This window comes from Canis aureus, chromosome 1 (genome assembly GCF_053574225.1).
Source record: "Canis aureus isolate CA01 chromosome 1, VMU_Caureus_v.1.0, whole genome shotgun sequence".
Taxonomy (NCBI): Eukaryota; Metazoa; Chordata; class Mammalia; order Carnivora; family Canidae; genus Canis; species Canis aureus.
In genome coordinates, this window is record NC_135611.1 from 110,683,370 (window position 1) to 110,694,308 (window position 10,939).

The 10,939-nt window shown below is 55.6% G+C and overlaps 1 protein-coding gene and 1 non-coding gene across 4 annotated transcripts; one reads left to right on the plus strand and one right to left on the minus strand.

Annotated features, from left to right (window-relative positions):
• The first annotated feature begins 1,317 nt into the window (after positions 1-1,317).
• TRNASTOP-UCA (transfer RNA opal suppressor (anticodon UCA)) lies at positions 1,318-1,404 on the plus strand. The gene has a single exon. It is a non-coding gene; the product is annotated as a tRNA-Sec (tRNA).
• Positions 1,405-3,681: 2,277 nt separating this feature from the next.
• Positions 3,682-10,695, minus strand: FOSB (FosB proto-oncogene, AP-1 transcription factor subunit). Of its 3 annotated transcripts, XM_077848413.1 has the most exons (5): positions 9,974-10,681; positions 7,719-8,039; positions 7,370-7,477; positions 6,273-6,428; positions 5,982-6,132 (listed from the first exon to the last, which is right to left on the minus strand). In XM_077848413.1, the coding sequence occupies exons 1-5, from the start codon at positions 10,097-10,099 to the stop codon at positions 6,130-6,132; spliced, it is 714 nt and encodes a 237-aa protein (XP_077704539.1). In that variant the 5' UTR covers positions 10,100-10,681; the 3' UTR covers positions 5,982-6,129. The 3 variants fall into 3 exon arrangements, with proteins under 3 accessions (XP_077704536.1, XP_077704537.1, XP_077704539.1); XM_077848410.1 differs by having other exon boundaries at positions 3,682-6,428; positions 9,974-10,695; XM_077848411.1 differs by lacking the exon at positions 9,974-10,681 and adding an exon at positions 8,195-8,749 and having other exon boundaries at positions 3,682-6,428.
• Positions 10,696-10,939: the final 244 nt, after the last annotated feature.

A 10,939-nucleotide genomic window follows, 5' to 3' on the forward strand; every position in this document is an offset into this window, starting at 1 on the left:
GTAAGGGGATAGAGTGCCAGGACTTGCTATTTTAATTTTTTAAGGTTTTATTTATTTATTCATGAGAGACACACACAGAGAGAGGCAGAGACATAGGAAGAAGCAGGTTCCCCATGAGGAGCCTGATGTGGGACTTGATCCCAGGACTCAAGATCAAGCCCTGAGCGGAAGGCAGATGCTCGACCACTAAGTCACTCAGGCGTCCCCAGGACTTGCTATTTTAAACTGAGTGGTCAAAGAAGACCTCACCAGGTGGTGGTATTTGAGCAGAGGCCAGAGCGATGGAAGGCAGTGAGTCAGTGGACATGTGGAGGAAAGGAGATTCAGGCAGGAGGATCAGCAAACACAAAGGCCCTGGGAAAGAACCATGCCTGGTGTGTGCAGCAGGAGATCTGTATTCCAGATGCCAAAAAAATGAGGACAGCAGATTAGGAGATGGGGTCAGAGGAATGAAGGAACTACAATATAGAGATTTTTAAAGGCTGTGGTGAGAACTTTGACTTTTATTCTGAGATGGGAGCCCTGGGTAGGTTTCATGTGGTCCAGAACGAGTGACTTAAATTATAAAAGGGTCACTTTTTTGTATTAACAATTACGATGGCACAGGTTTGATTCCCCCAGGTGAATGGGTCGTGTAGACCAGGGTACGGTACTAATCTGCTTCTAAGCCTAGATTTCCTTGGCCATAAGATATAGGTGCCTAAATTGATTACCTCTAGTGTCTTAAGCTCAACGGGTACAGAATTTCTGTCATCCCGTGGCCTAGGACAGTGCCTGGGACTCAGTAGGCGCTCAATAAATATTTGAAAGAACCCTGGACTCTGTAGGTCGGTGAAGTTCCACAAATGAACAGCAGGTGTCGCACCAGCCCCATAACCGCCTACCCGGAGTCCGCGGGGCTGGGTTTCATCAAACTCTAGCAGGAACTCGCTCACTCGAATTCGGATTTTTTTTTTTTTTTTCAGGGAACGGGCTTCTGAAAGCCGACTTATGAGTTTCTCCTCCTAAAAAAAAAAAAAAACCAAACTTCTCACTTGGATAAGGGGACTTCGGGCCCTTTAACAGCTAGAGGCGACTGGGTCCTGTCCCTGTCCCAGAATGCGCGGCGCTATGCAAATGAAGATGGTTTCCAAAGCGAGGATGATTCATACCATGCTAGAAAAAAGGTAACATTTTGGAAGGATATATGTCGTAGTTGGGGAGAATTTATAGATATCAGAGCCGACAATCTCACACCCTCCCAAACTGTACGACCATAATTGTAAAAAGATAGCGATTTCTGAGTTTTATATAGCTGTGTGGAGAGAGGCAAGCCTTGCCCGGATGATCCTCAGTGGTCTGGGGTGCAGGCTTCAAACCTGTAGCTGTCTAGCGACAGAGTGGTTCAATTCCACCTTTCGGGCGACACAACAAACTTTTTTTATTCCTTTCAAACTGCACATTAGAGCGGATTGTCGTGAGAAAGAACATCCCTCTGCTCTACGCCTAGTCACGTCACTGCAATCCTCGGCTTCACATTTTAATCTCCGCCAGTCGGGTCTCTTCCCACGGTGACACTTTTCCTGGGAATATCAAAGAAGATTCCAAAAGATGATGAAAATCGTCCTTGATCTCTCCCCTTCACTTGCTTATTCTCCTATTCAGTGTATTTGCTCATTCGTATATTTAATCACACATGCACTTCTTCATAGGTCAGATATTCATTCATTCATTCATTCATTCATTCATTCATTCATTCATTCAACATGTATTTACTTGGTGCCAGGTGCTGGCACACAGTGTTGATCACAGCCCTGGCTCCAGCCTCATGATGTTCCCAGTCCAGTGAAGGAGACCAATATTAATCAATCATTAATTACACATTTAATGAACAATCACAAAGGTGATAACTACTGGGAAAGCAAGTGCCAAACTTAGAGGCCGTGTAATAGGGAGACCTGAGTTCAGGTGAGGTGTCAGAGTTGCATGTGGGCAGACACCTGAAGGATGAGAGGGGATGAGCCAACAGAAGGGGAGAATATTCCAGGCCAGGGATCAAGGTGGCCCCAATAACAGCAGTGAAGAGGGTGATAACTGTACCTTCGTTCTGCACTCAGCATCGGCAGGCATAAGCTTCCCAACACCTCATAGCCCCATTCTGCAGATGAGAAAACTGAGGTTCAGAGAGATGAAGCCTCTTGTCCGAGGTCATCCAGCCTTGGTCCCAGGGCTCCAGGACTCTCAGACCCCTGGCCCATACTATTTACTACTGCCCTGTGCTGACTTTCACAAGCTAGCTTTTCACTGAGTCCTGTCTGTTCTGCCTCCTACTGTCTTTTCAATTCCGGTCCTCCTCTCTATCTCATAGCCTTGCCCCTATTCCAGGCTTCCCCAACACACACCAGCATGCCCACCTGAGGCCCCTCCCTGGTCTCCTGCCCCAGTCTTGCCCCTTTCTCGGCCAACTACCCTCCACTTGGTGGCTAAAGCTGTCTTCTTGAAGCAAAAACCTGCCCCTACCTTTCGTGCACTCAAAACCTGCCATGGCTCCCCAGTGCCCACAAGAAAAGATTTAAATTCTTAGTCTGGAACTTAAGCCTGCAGAATCCTGTCCTTGCTAAACAATTTCTCTACACACTTTGCTCCATGAACCTCTAGCTCCTTCAATGTATCAAGCCATTTCCCTACCAACAGCTCTTTGTACTCACTGCATCTTTTTCTATCCCCTTCTGTACTTTCTGTTTAGCCTCCAGAACTCAACTCATCCATCCCTCCTCAAAGAAGGATGACTCCCAGACCAGGTTATGTGCCTCACTGGGCTCCCCCAGCCCCATGGATTCCCCCAACCCTGGGCACTTTGGATCATTCCCGACAGATCTATGTCCTTCACTGGACTGTGAACCCTAGGAGGGCAGAGTCTGGAGCTGTCTCAGTCCCTGCTGTGTCCCCCACACTGCCCAGCAGTGGGCTGGGCACAGAGTAGGTACTTAGCAAATGTTTCATACTGATTAATAAATTAAGTGATTCCATCATGACAACTGCCCCTGCTTATTCTTTTACAAAGGCTTCCAGACCATCACTTCATTCCCAGAGTACTTGCTGCCGTGCAAATAAGACAGGGCTTGAATTTTGCAGTGGGGATGGTTCATCTGTATCTTTGAAAAGATGAAGTGGCAATATTTTTGGTTCATTCCATTTTAGGTTGGCCTCTATATGTTCATAATCCAGAAAATATGGTCATGGGAAAAGTAAAAGGAAACTCATCTTCGGTGTAAAGTGATCCATGTTTTTGTGGTTCATATAACCCTGAGGATTGCTAAGTATTTTTTTTATCTCTAGTACTGTGGGATGCGTGGTTCGAATTTCTCTACCTGTTCAAGCTTCACTCAGCTCATCCTGAGCATACAGGGGCTGGTTAAGTTCCTCTATTGTCAAGAAACCCCTAAAACACCCTTTGGCATTTCAGTTCCTCACGCCCACTGTTCTGCCTCAGTCCCTCTAAGAGGAGGCAAACTCTGTGGGAAGTCCTCTGACTGCTTAGCCTCCTCTGTCCTGTGGTCCTGCTACAGACTGATTCACAAGTGGGAGTCCCAGAATGTGTGATGTGTGTGTCCAGCCCCCTCAGCAGATCTAACCTGGCACCCTCCTGCCAAAGGAGGGGGACGGGTATCAGGGACAAACAGACCCTACAGCTTGGCAGACTCATATTTAAGAGCTTTTTATTGGCGACAGTGCAGAACCATGGCGGGAGGGTCGTGGCCCAGTGCCAGCCAGCCCCAGCCCCCCCACGGTCAGGTGCAAAATACAAAAAAAGAGAATCACAAATACAGCATGGGGTGGGGGCAGTCGCGGAGTCAATAAGTTGTGGTCCGGCAGGGGCAGGCCCTGCTCACAGTCTCACACTCACACCCAGAATCCTTAAAAGATACAGGTTGTAAAAATCTACGATCCCTCAGGCTCGTTCACAAGAGTAAAATCTCATGTCCCCAACACACCCAGAGTCAGGAGACAGCTGGGGAGGATGGGGGGCCATCAGAAAAGAGACACACTGGGGGGTGGGGGGGAGCGGGCACAAGACCAGGTGAGAACAGGCAGAGAAGAGACCAGCGTGGGAGGGACTCGAGAAAGAGACAGCCAGAGACACTGCCCCCAAACGACCAGAGGGGCCCGGGACAATCAGAAGAGACAGCTAGAGACAGCCAGAGGAAAACGGGAGCCTGACACAGGCTGCCTCGAAGGTTCCAGAAGCAGTGCTTCCAATTCAACGGCACTGCTTTGGGGGGCCGGACGTGACCTAGGCCGACGCTGCAGAAGCGCTCACACACACTCACGCGCACGCGCACACGCACACCCATATATAATATATTTATTTATACATAATAGATATAAGTGCCTTTCGGAAACCAGGAAAGGGATAAATAGCCACGGGGACGGGGGGCGCGGGGACGGGGCACGTGGAATGTTTCCCATGCAGCACAGAAGGCGGCGTGGCCCACCCGAAGTTAAAATTAAAAAAAAAAAAAATACCAATCAGCCTCACGGTAGAATTCCCATGAGGTGAAGCACGGGGAGAGTAGGGATGGGGAGCCCAAACCAAGAATCTGGGGCTGGGGGCCTGGGGGGCTAGGAAGCTGGGACTGTGGAAGTCCAGCCCCTTTGAGTTTGCCAGTCCGAAAATATTGGGGTTGGGGGGTTGGGGGTGGGGACAAGGCCTCAGCCTTTAAATCTTCTCCGGAAAAAAATACTGGGCCCCCTGGCAACCTCCCATTAGTCTCTTTCTAGAAAGGATGTAGGGGTGCCACGAGGAGGGAGAAGTGGGCGTCCTAGGCCGGGGTAGGGGGACAGGCCTTAGAGAAGAAGGCCAGGGCTGGGGGCTGCGGGGTCCTGAGGACAGAGGCCACGCGGGTGGATAACTGTCACCCCCACTCTTGATACTGTCACCCCTGGAGTCTAACTAACTCACTGTTGAGGGGAGGAAGGAGGCGGCTGGGAGGAGGGGAGACCAAGGAAAGGCTTTGAGGCGTGGGGAACACAATTCTCTCCCCGCCCCCAGCAAGGGTTCTGTCCCACTGGGCTTCCCTCCCCCGCCCCCCACTCCCCACCCCACAATCCGGCCAACCCGGTTCACAGTATAAAGCACTCCAGCAGGACGGGCATCACAGCGCCCCCCTGCTGCCTGAATCAGAGAGGCCCAGCAAGGAAGGCCAGGAGGGAAGGCTGAGCCAGGCTGGGAGGCTTGGGGTAACACTGTAATCAGAAAGGAGGACTGGGGGCTGAATTGGACGGTGGTTGTGATGGGGGATCCTTAGGAGACCAGAAATTCAGAGCCACTTTTGCTGGGAGGGAGAGGCTGGACAGCCAGGGAGGGAGGTTCACATTTCAGACTAAGTCTGGGTGGCAGGGAAGGAGATTATCATAGGGTGCATCAACTTCCCTTAAAGGGAGGCTCAATTCAGAGGAGGATCTAACCACGTGGAAATGTCAGATAAATAAGCTAAGGTCCGGGAAGCAGGGAGAACCGGCCTGGTTACCCCCTGAAGGGTGGGCGTGGGCAACATCGTGGGGCAGTGGTCTGTGGCGTTTCCTTGTCGGGCCTCTCTGGGAAGACTCCAGTCCACCCCGCAGCTCACCACCAGTACCCCTTTCCCTCCGCCCAAAGCGAGACACCCTCCCCCCACCCTCTCCCCTCCCATCCCCAGAGGTTGGGTTGAGGTGAAAGGGCCAACAGGCAGCTGGGGGGAGGGGGTCCATTCCCTCCCCAACCCCTGCCCCCAAAGTCACCAGCGTTCTGGCCTCACCGGGCCACAGAAACAAGAGGCGGCACAAAACACAAGGAGGTCCTCCTGTCCGATGACAGTGGTCGCAGAGAGTCAGACACGAGAGGCAGGAAGGCCACACACCCGCTTTGTCTCTTCCCCTCTCTCTCATCCTCCTCCTCTTCCAAATCTCTCTCCCTTGTGTGTTTGTTTGTTTTGTGTCTAAAGAGTTCACAGAGCAAGAAGGGAGGGCGAGTTCAGGGGGTCGGTGGGCTGGTCACTGCCGCTGGGGCGTTGGGTGCCGGCGAACGCGGAGACCTCCGGGCAGGTGAGGACAAACGAGGAAGTGTACGAAGGGTTAACAACAGGGAAGGGGTCGCCGAGGACTTGAACTTCACTGTGTGTAAAGAGAGAAGCTGTCAGGTTGGGGGCTGCGTCTTGGCTGGTCTGGAAGGGCAGGGGCGGTGCTGGCGGGGGCGGCAGCAGCCAGCTGAAACCATCTTCCTTAGTGGATGCTGACCCCGGCAAATCTCTCACCTCCGCCAGCGGGCCAGGACCCGGCCCCTCTTCGTAGGGAATCTTGCAGCCCGGTTTGTGGGCCACCAGCACAAACTCCAGACGCTCCTTCTCCTTTTGGAGCTCAGCGATCTCCGACTCCAGCTCTGCCTTTTCTTCCTCCAACTGATCTGTCTCCTGAGGCGCAGTCGTGGAGAGGAGGGAAGGAGAAAAAGGCGGTGAGTGACCAGAGAAGGTGGGTCGGCGGAAACCAGCTCCCTTAGACGTGCTGCGGAGGCCCCGGGGGCTGGAAGGCAGCTCCACATGGAGAGGAGAGACCTCCTGATATGGGGGTCCCGGTGTGCTATGGATGGGACTTGGGACAAGGGTCTTGCCTCCGAGGAGCCCATTTTCCCCATATGTTCAGTGGGAACTGAGAACGGTAGACACGGGGGGCTCTGGTTGCAAGAGGCACTCGGAGGTTTGTTGAACGAATGAGCAATCGTTACATGATTTTAATGCCACCTCCTCTTCTCCGTTATCCTTCCCTCCCCGTCTCCCAGGGAAGAGGCCAGGTGGCACAGGGAAGGAGAGGATCCCACCCCCTCTGCCCTGATTTCCTCAAAGGGCAGCGGGTCACCCTGCAGGCACAGCTCCCAGACCGAGGTGAATTGTAAAAAAGGGAAGGGAGCGGTGGCAGATGCCACCTGCCCATGGTCTGAGAAGCATGGGTGCATGTGACAAGAAACTGACCTAGGAGAAAAGCATTTTGTTTCCCAGACTTTCCGGAATGCCAAAACTAGGAGGAACCAGGAAGGTTCCACGAGGGATTGAAGAGATGGAGAAACTGAGTCCAAAATGGGTTATGGCTTGCCCAAGCCCGAAAGGGAGGAGAGAGGACAGGACCTCTCTTAAAGGTCATAAGCCAGGGCAGGCAGGGCAGGGAGTACATGAGGGGCTGTGTGTGCGGGGCGAGGGGGGGGGTGTTTTACCCTGTCTGGCCACACCCGTACCTAGTTCCTTGAGAGGAACCTGTGGCAGTGAGCCAGGCCAAAGGCGCAGGTGGCAAGGGGTAGTGGATGGGGAGCCCCCCACCTTGGGTCAGTGTACCCTCACCCTGCCCCAGGGACCATGCTCACCGCCTGGAGCCGGTCAGTCAGCTCCCTCCGACGATTCCTACACTTAGCTGCTGCCAGTTTGTTTCGTTCCCGGCGAACCCTTCTCTTCTCCTCCTCCTCCGGAGTCAGCTGAATAGGGGAGACAGAGGCCATGAGGTTTGGGGACATGATGCACTGCCTCCATCCATTCCAAACCTCCTCTTCTTCCAGAAGGCCCAAGGGCCAGAAGAGGACCCCTCTGGTCCTCACTGACTGTGGGCAAGGTTTCTGTGGCACTAAAGCCTTGCTGGCCCCTCACCCCATGAGTGAGAAAGTTCCCACCTCTCTTGCTTCCCACTCCCAGCCCCAAGTTCGGGTGCGCCTTACTCACCGTCTCCTCTCGGGGTCTCCTAGGCCGGGCTCGGGCGGGGCGGGCAGGCCCAGGTCCACTGGTGGTTCCGCTGGTGGAAGGCCCACCGCTGCCACTAGCTCCGCCACTGCTGTAGCCACTCATGCCCGGCGTGGAGTAACTGGTTCCTGGCATGTCGTAGGGGTCGACAGCCGGGGGCTGGGAGGCCAGTGGTTGCCCCTGGGACTGGGCCATGGAAGAGATGAGGGTGGGTTGCACGAGCCACTGGAGGTCCTGGCTGGTTGTGATCGCGGTGACCGTGGGCACGAAGGAACCGGGCATTTCCCCGAGACCGGCGCACTCCTACGGGGTGACACATACACACACAGGCGTAGACACACAAACAGAGACACCGACACACACACACCCAACACACATACACACACCGACCCCGTGAGTGAGCACAGGGCGAGCGGGTGTGGATGTGTGTGTCACAGGCAAAAAGCCACAACACCCACCCTTCCACTACACCGTGACGCAGTGGTTAATGAGAGGATTTCTGCTCAACTGGCTTCTACCTCCTCCTTCTTCTTCGGGGAAAGGTTGCACGGTTCCAGCGGGTGGTGAATCACACCCCGGGTTGGTGACTCTTAGGTGGGGGGGTGGGGAGGAGGCTGGACACAGCCGGGTGACAGAACCCCCGGGAAGGAGTCACAGCCACACACACAGCCACAACACCCCACCCCCACCCCAGAGGCAAGGGGAGGGAGAGGGAGAGGCCTTAGGCCAAGCCTTCCTCCACACTCACACACATACACACACTCCTCTGAGCCGGGGGGACGAGAGACTGGAAGGTCCATGAGACCTCCGTGCAGGGGTGGGGGGTGGTTCTTAGTTAAAGGGGTGTTGGGGGACTGGCCTAGGAGTTTAGAACAACGTTTCAAGTAATTGTCTCTCCACGGAGTGAGGCCGACAAGTGACAGGTTACGGTGGACGGACAGGTAGAGAAAAGTGACGACCCGGGTTCCCTCAGCCTGCCACGGGGAACGAATGGAGCAGGTCCCGAGCCCCCCCAGCCCCAGCGGCGCTCAACTACCCCCACCCCCAAATGGAATCCTAGAACTGCTCGGCAGGCTTAACTACTCTCCCGGGGGCGTGGTGAGGGATGGGCTGGCTCACTGGCCAATCAGAGCCCTGGAAACCCAGAGGGGGCGGGGCTCCTGGAGACCACCTGGCTGGTTCCCCCAGGGTTAGCATTTCTAGTCCCCTCTTCGGACACAGCGGAGGGATCGGGCGTCCGGAGCAGGGGGATTGGGGCTGTGTCTGTGTGTGCCCTGGGAGGAGGGTGACGGGCACCCATGTTTCCCAAAGAGACCCCGGCGCACGGACGCCCGCCGCCCCTGAGATCGGAGAGTCCTGATCCCCGCAAGGTCCTCGTGGATCCATTGGATCGCAGAGGGTCGCTCCTGTCGCGACAGGAATCCCATCACTCGGTCTCTAGAGGCCCGTAACAGAGACCCCAGTGCCGAGGAACCACGAGTTCCGGGGACGGAGGGGAGGGGGAAGGGAACTGCACCCTACAAATAGGAAGGGAAAGTTGATTGGCCAAACCCCGCGCCGCGGCGGCCAATCGGAGCGCCGGGCTGCCCCCTCCCTTAGCAACGTGGCCCCGGCGTTCCAAAATAGAACGCTCCGGGACGTCAGGGGCGGGGCGGACGAAGGGGGCGCCGCGCGCCGTGCGTGCCCCGCGTCAGACGGAGGATTCCAGCGCGTCAGCCGTTACGCACGGGTCCCCCGTTACGTCTCCGCGCAGGAGGCGGAGGCTGCGCTTCCAAGCGAGGGTTCGAGGCCAGCTTGCCGGCGGGATCGAGGGCAGCCCGATGCCGGAGTAGGCGCTCCGATGGAGAAGGAAGGGGGAGGAGGTCACTGGCAGCTTCCCTGGGGTTTCGCCCACCTGCCTAACTGCTCTAGCTTCAGGTTGGGGACTGAGTCGGGAGCAGTCCCGGAGCGAGCTAAAAGTTCTCAGCCCTGCCACCGCATACACGTTGCACTGAACGGAGCATTCTCCCCACCCCCAAGCTTACCCCTCCGCGTTCCCTCCCTGCGAGCCGCGCACACCACCAATTGCAAACGCGTCCCGACTCTGCAGTTTGCAAAGTGTGCGGTGAGCCTGTCTCTTCTCAGATCCTGAGTTTCGGTGCGTCTTTATTTGGGGAGGGGGGATTGCTCGCTCCACCCCGATTTAAAAATAAATGAAATAAAACCCGTAAAGCAGCAGCCCAACCTCCAGAACTTACCTGGGAGGCGGCGGCGGTGGGTGGACTGCCGAAGGAGTCCACCGAAGACAGATACTGAGACTCGGCGGAGGGTGAGGAGCTGCACCGGGAGCCGGAGTCGTAGTCTCCGGGGAAAGCTTGAAACATTTCCCTGGGCACAGGGGGGGCCCTGTGACCACGCTGAGGTCGCCGGGAAGCCAAGGCTATGGCCGGGTGGAAAAGAAAGGTGCGAGTCCGGGGTGAGCCGAGCGCGTCCCCAAAGCGCGCTGTCCGAGAAAACTCGGGATGAGGGCAGCGTCCCGCTCCAACAATGGCAAAGTTTCTGTGCAATTCCTCTGCGGTGCCCAGGCCCCCACAAGATGCCGCTGTGCCTCGAAAGTCCAGGCTCCGTAGGACCCAGGGGCGTGGGGGGGGATCGCTCCCCCAGAGGCTGAAAGCGCTGTCTTGCCGTACAGAATCTGCTTCGGGTGCGGTCTCCTCCACGCGTCCAGCGGGTCCCACGGGGGGAGGGGAGTAATAAAGAAGACAAAAAGAGTAAGTCGCTCCTCCAAAATAAAATGTAGAATTATCTAGAAGAATCCAGCCCCCAAAACTTTCTCGCCGGAAAAAAAAAAAAGCTGAACTTCACAGCCCCCAAGAAGAACCACAACAATCAAGTCCCCAAGTCCCAGCTCCGCCTGTCCCTGCCGAGGCCGTAGCTCTCAGTTTTATGAATGAAGCCCAAAGCCGCCAGCCTGTATTTATATGCCCGGGGCCCGCCTCTCTGCTTACGTCACCCTACCCAAGCTCCACAAACTTCCTAAAATCTCTGGCCCCGCCGAACGCAGCCCCGCGCCGTCCGGCAAGAGGTCTGCCCTGGCCTCGGTCTGTCCACCTGCATCACCTTCGCGACCCTGGGGGTCGCGGGGGCTACGTTCCAGAGCCCTCGGCGGGAGGGGATCCCGGCCCCGCCTCCCAGAAGTTCCTGTGACGCAATTAGCCATATAA